The following is a 21,505-nucleotide window of genomic DNA, read 5'->3' on the forward strand; positions in this document are numbered from 1 at the left end:
CATCCTTTCTAAACTAACGAAAACAAAATTAAGCTCCCTAAATTGTCAGTAATTGCTATGGGCATGATGCAATGCCAGGGAAATTAGTGTCAGACTTCCTCTCGTTTGCTCCTCCCTCCAGCTCTGCCAGACTCAGTGGATGGATGGCGGCTTCAAGAGAAGACATGGATGTGATCCCTCTCAAACTGAACCATAACTTCTTGCTTCGGGCACTCTTAGCAGGGCAGGAGACTAGACTTTAATCTCCCTGAAGCTGGATACAGATCAGATCAAATCTTTCCCCTCTGGAGCAAAGGTATTAATTAATACCCTATTATGCAAAAACTGGGCAGTGGCTCTGTTGCCAAACATCTTCCATGAACAATTATTACCAAAAACTTCACGAATCCTTGCATCAGGGTGGGGGGCAATCCTGGAAAATAAGTGGCCTTGATTCTTGGCAGGGGGAGTGGGGAGATTAAATCGGGATCAGATAACAAGCCCATCTAGCTAACATTTAGGAAGCAGGGGAACCTGCTCAGGCTACCTACGTAGCTCTCTAAGTTCAGAAAGCTTAGGCCTATAAAAGTTCTTTTTATTTGGGGAGAGGATGGGACTGAAGATGCCACTTAAAGACATTTTCTGTTTTCTTCCCAGTAACTTACAATAAGCATTCCGAAGAATGTAATAAAACTTCAGTCTTTTAAGTTCAAAACAAGCTGTTGTTACCACACACTTCCCATTATTTCCAAAAATACCAATTCAAGTATTTACTTTGCATTCCCCTGAAAAAGGTCCTCTATGGGCAGCAGTAATCTGACAATAGATTTTTTTGTTAAAAACAACATTCATAAGCTGCTATGGAAAGAGCCTCAAATACTCAGAATCCATTCATCTGTTACTGATTTAAACAAGGTCAAGATCTAAAGAACAAAACGCGTTTTGAATTGACAAAATCCATTTCAAGAGAATCTACCTTATGGGCTAATGAAAGTCTTCATTAGAAAGACTTGGTTCTGTCATATAGTCTTCCTAGCAAACTTAGCTCTCAACTCAAAAGTGAAAAGAAATTAAGGAATTGGTATATTAGTTCAAATCTATATTTTGAATAAGAATACCCACAATAAGATACAAGTGTAAAAGAACAATTCAGTTGACCTTCCAGAAATGAAGAGATTCTTTTTCTCTATGTAAGCTATTTCAGCAGACCTTAAAAAACAACAACCCCCCCCCAAAAAACAGTAATTTGGCTGAATGTATCTAGTTTGCCCCAAAGAAAGGGCTTTTTCATCTGCACAGGAGAAAACTCTTCACCATATCACGCACTGGAGAGACAATTACCATCTGTCTCTGGCACTGTTGTTTGCTTTCAAGGCTGGACTGAATGAAGCTTCAAAATGCTGAATTATTCAGCAAGCATATACCAGAAGCCTCTACATTAACAGAAAAATTTAGCTTTAAATAACATCTGTTTGCACAGATCCATAGGAGCTGCATAACTCTAAAATGATTACTGAAGAGCATACAGAACTGTTGATATACAACATTAACTGAAATTAATACTGGATTTGACCATTTAAGTATGACCATGACAGTTATGAAACTTGGTTCCCAATTTGGAATAAAAAATAATGGCAGTAAAAGGTGTCATAAAAAATGCAACCAATCACATAAGCATCTGCAGAAAGGGGAAAAAATAGGGAAGATTTTTAACAAATCTTTCTGAACCTCAAAATTTTCTAGGGGAAAATTAAGACAGTTCAGTATTTTAATAACATTTGGAATGTGAAATTTGGGAAAAAACCATTAAAAAGAGAAGTTTGTTTCTATTTTCAAATACAGTGCAAGTCAGAATTTGAAAAAAACCACCTTTGAGCTCGGTGAAAACACTTTTTTTCCTATGTGTTCCTGTTTCGATTGGGCCATTTTTCAAGAACTCAAGAAATATCCAGAAGAAATGTACTGGAGGGGCTAAGGCTAAATATGAAAAGAACAGGCTCGTGAAAAATATGAGAGCAAAAGGAGCATGCAACCAATGAAAAGCAACTTGAAATCCAATACAATGGAATTTTTCAGAAGATCTGATACAAGATGTTCTGCTAAAAATTTTAATCAAGATATAGAATTCTGTTCTGGAGAATCATAATTCACAGGAAAATAAATTTAAAGAGATGTTGCACAGGACAACTCACCCCTACAACACATTGCCTAAACATGTATTATTATTATTATTATTATTATTAAGAGTAATGGCGAGGGGGAAATAATCCTACTATGCTGACCTTACGGTGCAGTTTCATGACTGACCTAAGACATCCAAGTCTCCTGAGCTGCTTGTCCTTCTATCCTGCATTTTTATTTCCCCCCATGTGCCAGTCCTATGGCTCTTTGAACGTGCAGTCATTTGGATCACACGCTGATCTGGCTTAAAGATTGTTAGGTGGGGGAAAGAGGTGAAGTAGTGGGGTTTTTTTAAGTTTTTTTTTTTGGTGGAGAGAGTTCTTAGCCAGGGCATTTTCCCACATAGCAATCATCCACATGATTGGTGCAATCATGTGTTTGTACATGTTAATCCTAGAATAAGGATATGAGACTATGCAACGAAATGTCACCTATAGGATCACCTATTTTGGGCAGCACAGATTTAGATTTGCTTAAGTCGACTGTGAAATGAATTTAACACCTTAACATTCTTTTCCCACTTTCTTTATATGAACACTTATATTATTTTTGGCCAGTATCAACACACAAAGCCTCTGATTTTTGAGTAAGAGACTGTATCTGTTCTGCTTACTAGGAAAAGGGCTGTTTAGTTTTGCTGCTGCTGCTTCTTTTTTTTTTTTTAAACAGTATTTGCATGGCACACTGCGTGCATAGCAGGAAGAAACACGGTATGTCACATGCTTTCTTTTCAGCTACAATAAACTCCAAATGAAGAGCAGCACAAAATATCGTGGCAGGAGTACTCAAAAACTCTAACCATTTCAGAAGTAGTGCTGACAGATATAGTTTGGGATTTGAGTGTATTGCTAATGAAAAAAAACCACCACAAAAACTAAAAAGCAATATCCTGATGCAAATAATGAAATACATAAAATATATAATCTCAAAACACCTCTCATTTAAAAAGGGACATTCTCCAGAATGCTTCCTGCATAATGTTCAGTATTAATTCTTGCAGTGAAACTGAGCAGAAGCCTTCCTCGGATACTTACATGAGTACAGCAACATATTCAAAAAAGATCTGAACAGCAATTACTTCACTAAAATTTGAAACTATAGTTTTGCCTATTTAACTTAATTTTAGTTATTTTTCACAATCTAAACCAGAGATGCAAACAGGCATAATATTCTTCTCAGACCAATGTGTCAAAACAGGTGTTGCACAGCTGGAATAAATCTTTGTGGACAGAAAGGAATATTGCATTTCTACAATCAAGCTAATCCTTCCTTTAAGCTTCTCATCTAAGATCTATTGCATGGATCTAGTTGGAAGATAGTTGGAAGATTAGTAAATATTTAAAGAGTCTTACAGCTAATCTATTTATGCAGTATATTTGAAAATGAATGAAGTTATGATATTCCTATACTGAGTCTGAGCCCAATATAAATACAGTCAAAACCCCATTTGCTGAAAGGCTTCAGCAACAAAACAAAAGGATTATTGCTCTCCTTAAAATAGCTACCTAACCTGTCCTTTTTAACCTGGATAGAAAAGATTTTGCACGTGCATGTGTATAAAAATATATATATAAATACATAAAAATATACATGTGTGTGTATATTTTGTCCTTTAGATGTCAAGAAAAAGCATAAACTACTTCAATCTACAGACTATGTGCACATTCCACTAATACAATTAAGGAGGATTAGAAAAGGAAATATAATTGGGTAATTGGGATGCAAACATTTGCATCCACAGTAATCTTAAATCTGCCTTATTTTAAATTCACCAGATCAAAAACATTTTCTAAGTTATTTGCAATGTCCAACACCCACCGTGACTGGAAAGCACTTTTTGAAGAAAGCAGAAACAAAACTGCTAGCTCTGCTTGCAGACAGATTAAGTCACTTGGGGGTAGATGGAGAATACCAATAAAATTACTGACAACAGCCACATTCTATTTATGAAAAAAAGGGGGGGGGGCAGGGGGGCCTAAACCAGAATGTCCCTATTTTTTTTTATCCTGGAATATCAAGAGTTCATCATACTAAGGGGTTGTCACAGGAGAATTACAGAACTATGGAAGTAATTCTAGTCTCCATCACTTGACTAAACTTACCTTTTCTTTGTAACACAAATGATAACACAAAAACATCCAAGTTCTCTCTCTTCTCTACTATGAATCTATCATAATCTTATTTCACATTAAATGAGACACCAAGTCATTCTGCTTTACTTAGTGTCGATCCAAGGCTCTGGAAAGGCTTCTTTTTGATTTTTTTTTTTACAAGGAAGCCTTGGTAACTCCACTAGATTCAAATAATACTTACTACTGCTGACATCAGATAGACAATAATAAATAGAAGTGCAGGAAAAAATAGGAACAGCATGCTAAGTGTCTGGCTTTTTGGATCAGTCTGATACAAATAGTGGATCTTTACCTATGGTGATTCTATTTTAAAGTATCTGAATTTAACAAATATTCATAAATAAATACATATTCTATAATATGTAATTATAAACAAAATGTTAAATTTGAAATTTTCAGTTACAATCAGTCTCTACGTAGATAACACAGCAAGCCCCAAATCTATAAAGTATGCAAAATTGTTCTATACACATAAAGGTATAAATGTGTATTTGTTCTAAATTTGCATTACTATCGTTAACTATTGGGTAAACAATCATTTTTGTGTGAAAGATTCACGAAAAGATTAAAAGCAGTTGTGGGGGGGGGGCGGGGGGAGGGAGGATGGGCATGGAACAGGAAGGTGAGTAATAAAGCACTGATCCATAAAATTAACTTGTTCCTCATACTACACAGACATCATCAGAACTATCTACCATATACAGAGATTTCAGCACGTGCCCAAGTGGTTACATGATAAGTGTATATGCCCGAGATGTTTCAGGCGTATCTCCCCAGTTTAGCAGCCCTAGCCATCTTGTTTAATGGGGTATAAAAAACTGGCCCCAACTCCAGAGCAGAACTACAGTGGTTCTGTCTGCAGCAACTCTACCTTACAGATACAAGGATTTTTAATACGTCCTCTGAATGGTCAGCTCCAGTGGCCACTTTCATCCACTGAACTCAAACGGAAAACTAAGCACACAGAAAGTCACCAAACAAGTCCAGCAAGCATGTAAGTAGATTCTTATTCATGCCTATTAACAAAAGAGCTTCCTTTCACTCCTTACAAGGGCTAAATAAAGGAGATCAAAGTCCCCAACTAAAGGGCTCTTCAGTTACCTCTCTTCTACACAATACACATTTCATCCAATAAAAGCCTCCAGGACTTTATTTTAAAAGCAATAAAACCGCAACACATTTTAACCTTTCCACTCGGGAGTGTCAAACTTACTTAAATTTGGGGGTAGTTCAGTTCCTCTCTGGCGAGTGCCCGAGGAGTGTGCGCACGTGCCTAGCCTGATCACTTGTCACCTCCTCAGGGAGCCGGGGTTCTCATCATCACCCCATCTTAGCTCTTGTTGGCAAACGTACTTTGGGAAAAAAAGCAACTTCCACTGCCAAGGCCATAAAATAGGTATTTCCCCTGCTCCCTGCGCTCCTAGGAGGCCCCCCGCTGCCAGGCCACCTGTGTCCTGCCACGCCTGCAGCGCTGCTTAGCAGCACATTCTTACAACGCATGGCGTCATGGGGCTGGTCAGGCCTGGAGGTCGAGGCAGCCGAAAACCTTTGCGACAGCTTGGCAAGCCACAGAGCTCCGCTAAAGCGTTCTGGAGTTTGACAGACAAACTGCACGATGGTTTAGACAGAGGTTTAACAACCCAGTTTTACAATAAAATTCTCAAATTATGGAGACCGAAAAGAGGATACAAGGCTTGCAGTACCTTTTTCTAAACCTAAACCAACCAATTAATTTTCATCCATAATTTAAAACTGATTCTTCATAATGTAAGTTCAGGAGGAGAAAGTTAAGAAATGTGTAAAGTTGTATTCATAAACTCTAGCTCTTATCCAAGAAAGCAGGTTGAACAATTTCATACGTAAGATTTAAAATATATGTTTAAGTGACTTTTTGAACCATAAATATACATAAAGTCTCATCAGTTCAGTAATTTTTTTCAGAAAAATAATTCAGGAATAAATTATTCAAGAAAACTGTTTCATGGTGATAAAATTTGTGTCTAATCAGCTGAAATTCTCTTTTAAACCATGCTTCAAAATGAAGTTATTTTTTAAAAAAATTGGCTTCTTTCAAAAACATCTTTTTTTTAGAATAAAGATATTGAAAAGCAAAACATCATACACTGTTAGCATTTAAAATAAAAAGCATCACACACAAGTAGTGGGGTAAGATTAAATCCATATTTAAGGACTTGATGACCAGTTTTCAAAAAAATGTCTAGAAGTACATGCAGGAAAACTAACCAGCAAAAGTGAATAGTTTTGATATAGACACAGATGTGACCAGGGAATTAGTAGGCGAAATACTGTTTTGCAGTCTGATAAACATGCAATTAAGAGAGATGCAATCAAGCACATACACTTTGACCACTTCATTACTTTTTTAGAAACTGCAATAACCCAGTTAAATCACTACTGAACCAGGCAAAAAAGAGTGCCACCTACCCTGTTCATATTTAAGCTTTTTATTTTTATTTCCAATATACATTTTCATTCAATGAAACAACATAAGAAAAATTTTACCCTTGATTTGTTAAAGAAGTTCATTCACATGCAAATTTAATGATGGATTATAAATGTCTTGAAACAGAAAAGATAAGACTTCGCTCATATATCTATCATTCTGCCCCCTTCTCTGTTCAGAAGTGATTTAAATCATTTTATATGGTTTTATAAATATCAGAAACCAATATTCAAATGAAGTGTAATTTGATTTGTTTGCAAATCTCTTTTGAATTGCTTTATGATGCGTAAGCGCATGCAGTTTGTTAGGAAGTAATAAGCAAAGAAGGCAAGCCAGGCAAGAAGCTTTGCTCACTTTCAAAGTCAAGGAAAAAATTTGGCCCCTGATCAAGCTCTGTGCAAGTGAGAACTTTTAAAAGATTTCCCATTTGGCTCCTGAAAAATAGAAAAGGAAGAGAAAAGGAGTCCTGAGTGAATAAACGATTTTAGAGGCAAGGACTTGGACAGACTTGTTCTGCTGGAAAATTTATACTGCAAGCAATCAAATTTTAAAAGTTTTTCCTCAGTTTGTGTAAAGTCAGGGAAAAGATTCTCTCATTGCCTTCTAATTCTTTGAACTTACTTTCAAAATCCAGGAAAAAATGTGGATAGTTTTCAATTTCCCTGGTAAGGACCTTAAGAAGATTACCCATCCCAGCAAACCTAGTAAATGCAACAAAATCATAAACAATTATATACGTAAAATTAGAAGGTTACAACTAAAAGCTTGACACAGTCTGCATCATATATTAAATCTTATGACAAGTTCTGAACCGTGAAAAACACTTTGATGTTCAATTCTGTGATCTTTGTGTGTTGGGACAGAGAGTAAGACCTTGTATAAATTCAGAAGTAATTCTATTCAACAAACTGGAATTCAAGCATCAGTACAACTTTGCTAAGCAGAGAAAGATATTTATGAGCTTGTTTACTTAGCAAGAAAAACAAACTCAGAACTATCCATATCTATATTTGTTAATCCTCTGAACTGCTAAACCCAGAATACTGAATCCCATTCCAGAGTTCGGAGGGGAAAAAAAAAAAAAAAAAAAGGCAGGGGAGGGCCCCTTAATCCTTGGTTTGAATTCTTAAGCATGAAATTATGGAAAATATTGTTTATGGAAACTAATTCAGTTTAAGGCAGAGTCAAATTGTTTCTAACCAGTAAGGCCTTATAAAATATTACTATCAAAATTATTAGAAAAATAGCTAAAAATCCTATTCCTTTTAACTTTAAAAATTTATGTATGCATTTTTGGAAAAAAAAAAGTTTAAGTTCAAATTCTTTTCAGCCCATCTTGGAAGCTTTAGCATTCCAAGTCAACAAGAAAAACTCCCAAAGGGAAAAGTGACCAATTTGTGAAAAAACAACTCTCTTTGAAAGAGAAGGAAGGAGAAGTGAAGACAACGTAGGTTTTTACCAGTGCAGCCCTTAGGAGGACCCATTATTCTGAAACTGTAGAAGTATAGTTTTCTTGGGCAAACTTGAACTTTTTCTCAGAAGAGAGAAAAATCAAGCCGTGAAAAGCACATATAAGAAATAAAGAGAGTCCGCCTAGAGGGATGTAGAAAAATGTAACTTAAGATTTAAAAGTCAGATTGAAAACTTTTTTTTTTTTTTTTTTTGCCTCAAAGATAAACATTCTCAGTGCTCTAAACCATGGATCTTGGGGCTAACATCTGACGCTGATCTATTTTTCAGTTTAACTCTTTTGCCATTTAAGAAATCCGAACACAAAAAGCTGATTCTAAGCATGCACATGGCTGATACTTCATCGGAGGAAACAGATCCCTCCCCCCAAATTCTCCCCCCAAGCATTATAGAAGAAAAAGTACCATTAACCCTCATTTCTATATGCATATAAAGGATACATTTCCATAGTAGGAAAACCTAGGAAGAGCCCTGTAATGGAAGGTTTGGTGATTTTAAAGCAGTCCTAATCAATCCATAAAATGATATAAATTTAGTCAATAATCCATTCAGAGCATGAAGTTTCACATAAACCCAGTTTTTGTTAGACAAATGGCTTTAATGTTTTGCATGAAATAGTTCTTCAAAATTTTCTCTCCAGAACAGATCCAGTGAGCAGACTGTCAAGCTCTTTATAATTAGCAGCATGTTGTATACACACTATTGAAACATGAGGAAAATTCTCCATTATTCATACAGTTATGACCACTTATATGCAGAAGAAGTAACACAGTTTTACTTTCAGAACAAGATCTGCACTTTTTGAACTCAGTCTAACTTTCTGATTATCCTACAAAGGGGAAAAAACATGCAAACAGAACAGAATAGAGTTTATACAACATTAAACCTCGTATCTTTAGTAATTTAATATTTTTTCACACTAGAGTAATACATTTTATCAGCATCGTGTAAAAGGGACAAGATAACACACATATATTTATTTCCTTTTCATAACCTTGAAAGAAACAATTTATATTATTAAGAAATACTATCACAATCTAAATTGACTCAGTTCAGATTCCTCACTTTCAACTCTCATTTTAAGCTGTATCTTACCTCATTGCCTTCAATCTTCAGAGAGTATCCAACCATTTCTTCTACTGCCAAAGTCAGTACTGCATCCAGAGACTGGTTCGGTTAATAGTATGCTTCAAACAGCAAGAAAGCTGTTCTCTTTGCCAAAAACAGGATATGCTCCCTCATTTGCATTGAGTAGTTTGAGATCATGTGCCCAATCTCTGATCCTCCTTACAGGAGTACAGCATATCAAGGCTGTGGAGATTTCCAAACACGAGTATTTTTCCTGAACTTTCGCTATAATCCTTAACTCATTTTTCACTTTATTCACCTTTCTTTCAATCCTTATTTAGACACTGATGCAGCCGTTTAGGTCACAGGTACAAAATGAGAATCCTGCCACAAGCTTTGCACCAATTTTCATGGTCAGCCATGATCCTGAAGATGCTGCTTTGACACTTTCTATCTCCAATGTGCACAAAACCAAAACAGTGATATTTAACTTCAACATCTAGAAGATGTGGTTCAGTCAGTCACTAAACGTGTCTCATTTGTGATATAATTTCTTTATGGCTTCCTAAAAACAAAACTAAAGACAAGACCTTGTTGCAAATAACTTTCACTTCATCATCTAGCACTAAGCTTTTAATTCCATATTAAAAGGCTAGCCTTCACCTTAACAAAAGGGTTAAGGCATAATATTTCCTTATCCCCCAACTGAATTATTTTATTCTTTATACCTTCCTGCTTCCCAGCACTTGGGTGTCCCCACCTTTCTTTCCCTGGAAATTCTAATACTGTATTCCTCATGAACTGCATGCCACTTCCAGGATAATTTTTAACCAGATTTCAAAGTAACTAATGACAAATTCTGAGCAGGTCAGTATATATGCTCTAGTTGTGACTTAAATGCAAATAAGCAGCTAATGTACAGTAACAAAACATTCATACAAGTTTAATCTTAAGTATAACATTCCATTTGATTAAACTGGAAAGCATTTTTTTTTTTTAAACTGCAAAATCAGTTTAAATATTGAAGTGAGAGTCAATGCATATATTAAAAATATTGCAATTGCAGCACTCCTAAGTGATAGCAACTTCTCTGTAGTGTCCAAACCCCTTAAAATTCCAACTTTTAATAGTAGGCTTTAGAGGTGATGACATTTTGACATGAGAATCATGTTTGCATTTTCCATCTTTTCTACTGCTTTCCAAACTATTAAAGCTTAGGTAAAAATGTACATAAGCACAGAGAAAGTATTTTCTAAGCCATTAATTGCTGGCAGCTTAAAACTAATCAGTCCATCTTTATGCTTAGTATTTAGATGCACACAAAAATATAAGTAAGTTATAAAGACAATAGTGAACAAGAAGGTACAGTTAACATTTTGTATTTTATATACCACTAGTCAAATGCATATTTTACAAAGTATTGAACTTGGAGCCAAAACAACACAAGTTGGTTTTCTAACAAACCACAGTTTCTCAAGGTTAATAAATTTAGTTTACACATTCTAGAGGAATTATCTAGGACAGGAAAAGAAATTCCTTTTCCTACACTAAAACAATCAATTTATTTTTTAAATTTTGATAAATAAAATACCTCCCCCCAAAGAAAAACACCAATGAAAACAAAAATACATACCTAAAACTAAAAGGAAACCCTTCCAATCTGACTTGGATTTAACATCTTCTCAAGTATACTGAAATACAGTTTTGAAAACTTAGCAAATGTTCACAAACTGGCTATTGTCAACCAGATTTTGCACACATTCTAAATGCCACATTATTTAACTCTTCTTTATCTTTGCTTATATGCTATTTTAGTGACTACATAATTTAGAGTGGTGTTTTGTATTTTTTTTAAAACTGATAGCTGTAATAGTATATACATTGCTAAGAAGTCATAACTTTATAAAAGATACCATTTATTTCCTCTCCCCTTACAGGACTAATTTATATCAGTACAAACTCAGAAACACCAGCATCACAGTAGCTATGCTGAAGGAGTACCTAGACAGACAAGCATTTAAACAACGTGTTAGTGAAAAAAGGGCACGTACACCAGCTCAACTCTTGGCTACTCATCAGTGCTCCTTTGCCAGAAATTATTTCCTAAATCTGCCTGCTTACATAAACATACTCTCAAAGGCTTTTGTCAAGATCAGCTGGATCAGCAAATACCTACTGTTTAAATTCATTTAGATCATCCTAACTAAATGGGGTTAGGAGTGTTCTCATGAGCAGCTCCATTGATGGATTCTAGGAGAAACAGAGACTCCAAGTTCAGAAGTGGCAGTGAATATTTAGGAGTGATAACTTCTCCCAGTACATCTGCATTTGTGAAAAGTGAGGCATTCTGTCTGCAGGCTAGGGAAACTCTACTGTACTAAGCACACTAGTATCATTAAAGCAGTGGAACTGACCTTACTGCATGAATAATTAACTGCAATTTCAAAAAACAGCAGCATCCAATCCCAAGAAGGTCTCTTAGATCAAAAGCACAAATCCAAACTGCTGTGATATTTACCCACAAAGTTCACTGAGGTGCTTGTAAGAAAACAGAAGTGCACAACTCGGAAAATAATACTATTATATTAAGGAATTAAAGTGAATAAAGAAATCCTGATTAACATTTTTGCTTTTTTTTCCCTTTTATGCAATAGAAATACTAAAAATATCTAATTTCCTAGAGTATTTGTGGAAGACTAATTCCAGGTAGACTGGAATGATGCAGTGCTTGAATTCATCCAGATAGCGGAGGCACCAGGTGACGGGAGCTCTTTCAGATGTGTAGCCCACGCACCATCCCTGCTCCTTGCTCGCTCAGGATCAGCAGGGAAATGGAATTCTGCGAGCTCACGCACCATAGTGGACGTTATCGTATGTATGAACATGAGAATATTATTGCTGTGAAAAGTGCAGTACTGGAGTCAGGAACATTCAAGCATGGATTGCGATTCACACCCACAGCAATGACACCAACCCCGTCGGCAGTTAGGAGTTATCTAGATCTCACGACAGAACGACTGTAGCTCTACGCCATTCTGGACAGATGTTTGTCCAACCTATTCTTAAAGCTCTTCAAAAGGTGGAGATTCTACAGTGTCAAAGGGAATTGCTACTGATACATTAAACCCTTTACCTACTGTCCTATTCACTAAAATATTATCCCTATCTGCGACATCCTTTTACACATATGAATATGGCAGTACCTCCCTCTGTCTTTTTTGTCTCGATTAGTTCCAGTAGTTCTTAAGCTCTTGCATGATAGGTCATGCTTTATTATACTTCTGCATTGTTCGGCCCTGAATTTTCTCCAACTGGTCCAAATTCTTATTAAAACAGGTCACTCAACTCTAGATACAATACTTAACTATATCTAAGTACAGCACCAAGTATAATGAAGGAATCATGTCTTTTAGGAAAGAACTGTTCTTTATACATACCTCAAATATAATTTGTAGAGTTTTATTTTACCCATTGCTTCCCTTTCTGTATTTTGGCAATTGACTATTCTTGCCTCCATAGAGTACTTTATCCCCAAACTGCACAGGATTTTTTTCTGATCATCTCTCCAATTTTCTTATAGTTAAGAATATTTTCATGAATATGCTAGTATCACTGTCATCAATTATTCTACTGGTAAATGTTTGATTTGGTGTCACAATACCCTCAACTGTGCAAATAAATGTTAGTTATGAAAAGCGGTATTATTCCTATAGGGAAATTATTTTAGAAATAAGCGTAAGATTGCATTGTTATATTAACGAACATAAAAAAAATAGTTGTGTAACTGTGTTTGAAATGATAATTTCAAACAACCAGAGATATTTCACAGAGAAGCACCTACAGACATCTTTAGTAAGGCCAGTGCCTTATGTGGAAAAAATTTCTTTTCAGAGTCCAAGATATATTCATTTCCCAGAAAAATTAAAACCATTTAATCCACACTTATGACAAATAAATATGAATTTAAGATTTTCATAATTTCCTTTTTATGAACAAAGTTAACCTGTGAAAACTTATTTGCATATCAAGAAGCACCAAAAAGCAACTTACAAGCAAGCAAAGAAAAAAACAGGACCACACATTCTTTAAGCAGGTAAAGGATAAACAGGCAACCTCCCTCCCCCACACCAAAAAAAAAGATGTAAAGTAGTGAAAAGTGGATAAGAGAAGAACATTGCTCAAGGTGAAGGTAATCCAAGATAAAAGGATAATTTCTGCTTTGAACAATTATTTTAATACAGTTCCTAGATAAATAGGGCTTCAAGCCAAGAGTTTTTACTGTCAACTGAGATGTAGATTGCAGGACACAGTTAAAAGCTACAAAAAAAAAAAAAAAAAAAAAAAAGGTGAGGCAAGTCAAAGAGAGTTAATAAATAGTTTGTAATGACAAATGCATTTTTCACTAATCACAAAATGTTAAGAGTTGGCCAGCAACATTAATACCTGTAGCCCCAAGGATTAAAGAGCTTGGCTCACGGATTTGCTAAAAATCAAAAGGCAAAAAATGTATTACCTCAGATGAACTTATCACTTAGGGGAGAATTATTTTATATATCAACCTTCAAACCAGAGCATACTTAGAACAGAAAACACATATTTCAACATGTGTAATGCCAAAAAGAGCCATCATAAAGGCATGAAAACCAGGCCACTAGATATTTTTATCAAAATATCCAGATTCAGATTCATAGGTCACCATCAAGGTATCATACTAAAAAAGGGTTAGAATAAAATTAAAGTTACACATTCGGAAATTATGTGTTTGAAATGAAATTACATGTTTGAGAATGTCATGCTCCTTCACTGTACAGTAACTATAGTAATCTAGTTTCAATTCAAGAAATATTGGCATCACATCCACAAATGCTTATACACAAAGGGACAAAATTTCCCCTTACACAATAAACAGAGCTTCTATCAACTGATGTTATTAGGTAAACAAAGCAGGATACTGCTTACCTAACCGACACATGGGAGAGGGACACCTTTAGCAGGAAGGGAGCAGGTTTGGCTAGTTGAAGTGTTTCTTCCTTCAAAACAAAACCACTTCATGTTTTTCCAGATGGAGTTTCTCTCAGTTCTGAAGCTCTTCTAAGTCTGAGAGCTTCTGAAGCTCTCTTGTAAGAGAAGAGCAGCAGCCTCATCTTCTTCATCTTAAAACTCCCTTGTCCTTGTCTTCTCTCGCCAAAATCATAATGTAAAAGGAAATGAACATAACAGCGCACACAGTTTTGGAAGTCTAAGGATCTGGGCATATGAAAAGCTATCTGGTTTCAATATTCATGGATACGAGTGGAAATCTATTACTGATCATATACATCCTCAGATACAGACTCAGAAATGGGACTCAAAGTCAGAAACAGGAAAAAAAAGTGTAGCTGCTCCTTTCAGGCTGTCAATGAATGCCAATTATTCATCCTACTGACTATGTTACACAGAATATTTTATAGTATTCTCATAGAAAATCCAATGCAGATACCTGAAAAAAAACATGATAAAAACTAGCATATTCTAGTTCTTTGTAGAACTATGATTAAGATTTTCCTGAACGTGATTTTATTTTCAAGTTATTTCTTGTTCCAATTGACAATAAGGATAAGCCTTTGCACGTTAACTTTGTTCTTTATCCATTTTACTTCTCTTCAAAATATAAATGCCAAAATAGCACATCTAATCTCAGTCAAGACAGACATAAATCCCACAATGACTGGATTTCTTATTGCACAGTTACTAGTGATCTGCTCTGAATGTGTCAGTATACAGGATGTAATGGATTTTGCTGGCTAAAATCTGTATTTCTCTTTCGTAGGGTAATGAATAAGGATCTGAAGCAGTATTTACAAGCATCTTTTTCTGGAAGAGGTTGGGGGGGGAAGTCAAACAATATCTTACAATACTAAGATGACAATTCTAATCAAAGAAATATACTGACACTACAGGAATTAAGATAGCTATGGCTGATACATTATGTATCACTTGCTCAAGATTTGGGGATTAAAGATGAAATACTGCTCTTTGTAGGGATTAGTTGCTATTAGTTTAAAATACTTCCATCTGAGTAATACTGGCCATATTTAATAGATCTTGTAACACAAAACAGGAAAACCGGCTGACTCTTTCATAATATGATGCTGTTCATGGAAATAGTAGCAGTTCCACTAAAAAGAAGACATTATCTAAAAAATACTGTAAATAGGCTGGAGAAGTATATACACTTTTTTCCTTAAATTCATAAAAAGGTAAGAGAATAAAAAATTACTATATGTCTCTTGATGAGGGTAAAGGAGCAAAGAACAGGTACCATCCCTAGATATTTTAGAGACCACCTAATCCCAAGACAGTGGTAAAGAAGGTTTTGCTGAACTATGGAGGCATCTGAAGAGTAGAATTGGGCAAGAAGCTTTAGTAAGTATAATTAACCATATATCTGTACAAGTTCCTGGAGCTGATTAGTGATAAATGTTCCTTCTAGAACATGGAGGAGGTTACTAGAGGAATGGCTGCTTTAGGCTTGATTGATACTTATGGGAGGAACTGACTGAAACCTCAGGAAGGAAATGTGGGAGAAATTAATTAAAAACAGCAGAGTTTACTATTCTTAGGGAAGAAAGAAAAAAGCAGCAAATTAAAGATCATGATTTGAAAAAAATAGTTTCAATAATTTCAGGTATCTGGAAGAATAGGTCTCTTGGAAAGTTAACATAATGGATAAAGGAGTGCAGGAAAGCCAACAGTTAAAGTACACAACAGGCTGTTCCAATGGACAAAATAGAGCATTAGAAATCAATATGCCTGCCTGAGCATATGGAAGGACAGAAGGAAGAAAAGAAATATATAAAGAAGGAAGCTTTGGCAAATGACTGTAGATGAGAAAAGAGAAAATTCTACTTAGCACCATAAATTCATTGCAACACTGAAAACTTGAACAAGTAATTATGAGTGGTTTACTGTTAAAATAGGAAGGTAATTTTATACTGTATCTGTTATCTGTTGCATAGATATGGTTATGTTCAATACTTCTACTTAGTGACGGACAGTGGAGTACAAAATAAAATACATATTAAGCTAGACAGGAATACAAATATTCTGGAAAACAGGTACAGTTCAAAATCACTTTGATAAATTGGAGATATGATCCAGAAGAAATTCAGTAAATACAAGCGTAAAACACTACACTTGAAAAGGAGAGGAAAAACATCCCTTCCCTCCGCCTCCCCCCCCCCCCCAACCCACAGTTGCAGGTAAGCAGAAAGACTGAGAAAAAGGTATTTGATCATCATACTGGGCCATAAATTAAACATATAACCAGCTAGACAGCTACTAAGCTACAGAATTTCTCAAAGATTGCTCTCAGAGTTAAGGGATTGGGGGCTGAATATTGAGCAAGAACACATTTTCTCCAAAATATTAGTCTAATCTGTATATTAGATGGGAGTTATAGAAAAGTAAAAATTCCAGTAAAACTCTTCCTTTCAGCCTTGTTAGCTTTGTATCATTTTTTATCTCTTCAGATATTATTTTATTAACTTTTATTCTTTCACACTAGATATTTAATTCACTAAAACATACAGGAGAAGATTGGAATCATGGAATTTCTGTAAAACATCCTGCCTTGAAAATTGCTTTTAATTAATAGGCACATTAGCCTTCTTAATGAGGGGAACACGAAGAGATTCTTAATTCTGCATTGTGCCTAATACCTTCAGAAGCATATCCCCTACCAAAATCTATTTGTAAACCATGTTTTACTAACACAGAATGCAAACCAAATTTTTGTGTCCCAACATGAGCTGTTAAAAGCCATTCCAACTTTTCTGACATATTAATCAATCTGCTATTTGCATTAGATGACAAGTAAGGGAAGAGTACTGTGGATGGCGCTGAATTAAAATCATCCTTCTAATTAAAAAATATTTTCTCATAAGTGTAAACAAAAATTAAAATAACATACTGACCCTGACAGGTTTTACAGTAATTAACTCAAATCACTGCTGGAAAGTATTCTTAATTTAGCAATGAAATTTGCACAATAACGTTTTTCTGAGAAAATAAAATTGATGCACAGTAGTGATTATGGCCTACTTCTGCCTTCCTATTAAATCTATTCTTGATTAATTGATAAGTTTCAATGGTGATTAATTACAAGTCCTTTTATGACACAGTTTATTCCCTTCACATTACAAGATGCACAGCCTATAGAGGCCCGTTATACAAAGAAAACAGAGTACTGTTCTGTGATGTGAGCAAAGCTAAACATATGCACAAAAGTGGACATTGTACAGTTGTTTTGACAACCCTACAATGCTACTCAGTCGATTTCCTGTGAAGGAGACACTTAAAACTCACAGACCAGCCTACAGACATTTGCTTATTCAACGTGGCTTCACATGAAAAAGAGATAAAACAACCTCAGGAAGTCTTTTGTTGATTATATAGTGCCCTCTGCTGTTTGTAAGAGAAACTCAACAGGAGACATTTAGCATTTTGAGTGTTTTTAATTATCCAAATCCTTGAAGAGTATTGTATTATTAAAAGACAAACAAAAACGTGGTACAAAAAACACAGGAAAATTAATGCCCTACATGAAAACTAGGCAAACAACTTTTTATTTGAAATGCTTATTACCTTTACATAACTTTCATATCACAGGGTAAAAAAATGTGATTTCTGAGCAACATTTTTAATTTTTGAGTCTAGGGCCTAGACTCATCCAAAGTCTTATTGAAATTCATGTGCCTCTCTTGTAACCAAGAAAAGGCTAATGGTTTAGATCTAATGTTTATTTAATATTTACACTGAACCATCAGTGCTAACTTATTTCTGTAAGAGATACTGAAAACTCAATTTTTGCAGGGAATATAGTAGGTGAGTTTCTCCACTACCCTTATTTTTCTGACTAAAGCCAAACGAACCTAGGCAAGCATTTTAATAACCAAGTTTCAGGACAGCACTTTTTTTTTTTTTAATTTTACATTGTTTTCCCTTTCCTCCCACTTAAACCAGGAATTTAGTTTAAAAGTGTAAATTTACATTTAAAATTATTAAAACCAGTGACATTTCTCCTAAATGTTAAGCAACGTGCCACTTAATCAGGCTTAGCAGAAAGCAAAAATCACTAGTCCGTGAGTGTTCATAGCAGGGCATCTCAACACGGCATGTAACACATGCTAAGTCTTTGGCAGCAGTACTGTTTTCTACATGTGAATGGAAATACCATTTTTATAAGCTTATTCAACAAGTTTAGATTAATACTATTTCTTTTGAAGTTAAGCAGCAGACTAAGAGTTGAAAACCAAGAAATCTGGTTTTCCTTTTGCAATCTCTGATTAAAAATTAGATACACAGGATAACATCAATTTTGAAATGTCGATTATCTGCAATCAAAAATGTAGTTACATCAGACACTTTGTTATTGCCTTTCTTGACTACATCAGTATGAAAGGCAAATCATGCCTTTTAGAACTATAAGCTATAGAAAAGACACTATACTTGGGTTTACACCAAAATTTAAAGTTTTATTTTTACCTAAAAGAGATCAAATTGTAACTAATGCCCCATTTACACATAAATAGAGGAGACATATCACAGGTAAAAGAAACCACTTTGTAAAGACATCATTCATTACTTTCTAACAAAAAATGCCAATTATTAATAACCATCTAAATAGTACATTTAAAAATATTTTTAGAAACTGCTAAGTAACTGGTTAAAAATCTTAATACAGTGTAAAAACTATATATGTACACACACATACATACACTTGTATACATATACACACATTCAACTAAGAACAGTAAATGAGCTGCTTGTTACAGAATAAATTTAAAAAAAAAAGATTAAAGCTGTAACAAAATAATATAAATCAAGATTAAAATTGTCTACTTAACCAGAGCTTTCGATCTGCTCGCTCAAAGCCTTCTACTCTGGGCATCCGGAAATACAAGCATTTGTACAACAGTACAGTATATAGTATATAGTAGTGGTTAGGGAGAAAGAGCATCTGTGTGATTTCAGCACTGAGAGTTGTAAAACTCAGGTTCTCTTTTACTTCATGCCTTAGATGATACAAGTTCTTTGGAGGATGCGATAAGATGGAAAAAACATTTCTCCCCTAATATCATGATAAACAAGTGGAAGATAGAAAGTTTCTTAAAGAAGATACAGGTATTACATAACACCAACCAAAATCTATGCATTTTCTTTGAATTTTTGTAATTTACGCAATCAGCTTATATTAAGGCATTGAAGCATAACAGGGAGTTGAATTGCTTGTTCACCTCTGAGCCAATCATTATTTTAGTTGTAGTTCATTTAACTGCCTTACTAATAAAAACAATGCAGTTGAAGAGTTCAGAAAAAAAACTGAGAGATTTAGTTAAAAAGCATTCAAGATATGACTGAAGATTACCTAGGTTCCTAGGAAGTAATAGAAATTTACTTACGGGGAAAAAAAGAGTTCTAAGAAAAGTTTAAAGGCTGAAAAAGAATTTAAAGGCAAAAAAAAAAGTCAATAAATCAATATATGTTTTCACAGTGGAAAAAATCTCTTCCATAAGAGCAATTAAACTGCAGAGGAAGGACAGTGTTCTTTTATTATAGAATGTATTTTTTTTTTGGAATACAATGATATTAGGAAAAAAATACACATATATACACCGCGCGCGTGTGTGTGTGTACATATTTGTCTCAGATACAAAAGTTCAGGTTTTTTTAATAATTTTAATTTGGCACCAGATGCACCAGGTTATTAATACTACTATCCAAACTACTTAGTAATGAAATGTTTTTGCGCAGAGAATATACTTCAGGAAGTAGTAATTGTGCATCACTGTAACTGAATAGACTTTGTGTCTATCCCATCTTTCTGATATATTCCAAAGAAAAATTATTTGATGTCTACAAAAGGTTCTAACTAAATTAGTGCTATACTCCTGTTTTGTGTATGCCTTCCACAATGCCTTCAGGGAAAAGGTCTACTAACTACCTTCAGTCAGGTCTTCTTCAGTTAAATTCTTGAAGAATCAGCTTGTTCTATTTCATGGTTTACCGAGTCACCAATTTCCAACCATAAATGCTAAATAAAACCCTTACTTAAACACCATTATCAGCAGACTACAAATTATACTTCATTAACCTAAAGAACCAGTGCAAGAAGACCAAGAAGATTAATCGTTCCAGTATAATGAAATAAGTAATGAGAAGTTCCTTATTTTCCTCTAAGAAGTTTCATATTCTGAAATAAATGATACCTACATTTTAATATACTTCATCCAGAAACTGAATTGGCTATTGTAAAAATGGGTGGCAATAATGGAAGGGGTGGTTTTTTTTGTTTTTTTGAAAAACATGCTACTATCAACATATTCTAGACAGAAGAAAAACCACAGTATATAGCTTTCTGCCACTCGATTTGTTTTGCGAAAAAGACTGTAGTTAAGGCAGTTATCCACTAAGTGGCATTATGAACTCAAATACATCAATTTGACAATCTTAGCACAGTGCGTTTTTCTTCCTACAAATAAATTGAAGGAAAAAATTATCTCTGGGTGATTTGATTCAAATATGTCAGAAATTTAGGCATCATTCCAAATAGTCAAATTTATTAGTAAGCTAGAACTACCAATTTTCTCTTCATATCAAGTCATTTGCAAATATGTAGCACAAGGGTCAGGTCAGAAATAAAAGTATCATAATAGAAAGACATATTAAACAAAGCAACCAAAATATTGGAGAAACATGAGCTCAAAAAATTAAAAAGTGGCTGAGGTTTCAGAAATGCTGTAAACCAACAAATCTTCTACTTCCTGTTGCAAAGTGTGAAAGCGCCAAAGTCACCAGATACTTAGATACTTTACTTCAGGTAACACGTTAAAAAAAAAAAAAAAAGTTTAATAGGCTTAGACTGGATTATCTCTAGCTGATACTAAAAGTTAGTTTTTTAAAAACTAATCATTGGAAAAGTAAGAAATACATTGCATTTCAATGATTGTTTAGAATTTAGTTTTAAAAAATGTTAAAGATTAATGAAAGTAAATATACTTATTTTCAGAAATATTTATTGGACAAAAGCATTAAGAGAAGGTCTAAATACAATAAGTGTATTAGAACAGAACTCTAAAATAAGTTTGTTCTACTCCTATTGTTTGTCCCTGTTTTTTTATCACTGTCAATTTGTACATACATAAACAGCTACTGAAAATAATGTTAAAAA

The 21,505-nt window shown here is 34.6% G+C and overlaps 1 protein-coding gene across 6 annotated transcripts in view; it reads right to left on the reverse strand.

The window, feature by feature from the left end:
* Positions 1-21,505, reverse strand: part of CYRIA (CYFIP related Rac1 interactor A) — a 60,828-nt gene that overhangs the window by 15,798 nt on the left and 23,525 nt on the right. For 5 of the 6 annotated variants that reach the window (XM_067294309.1, XM_067294311.1, XM_067294307.1 and 2 more), the window contains exon 4: positions 7,378-7,457. The exons of the other annotated variant lie outside the window; for it this stretch is intronic. In XM_067294309.1, coding sequence (XP_067150410.1) covers positions 7,378-7,447 — 70 coding nt within the window. In that variant the 5' untranslated portion in view covers positions 7,448-7,457. The remainder of the gene's footprint in view (positions 1-7,377; positions 7,458-21,505) is intronic. 6 annotated transcript variants of the gene reach the window in all.

The sequence above is a fragment of the Apteryx mantelli genome, chromosome 3, assembly GCF_036417845.1.
Source record: "Apteryx mantelli isolate bAptMan1 chromosome 3, bAptMan1.hap1, whole genome shotgun sequence".
Taxonomy (NCBI): Eukaryota; Metazoa; Chordata; class Aves; order Apterygiformes; family Apterygidae; genus Apteryx; species Apteryx mantelli.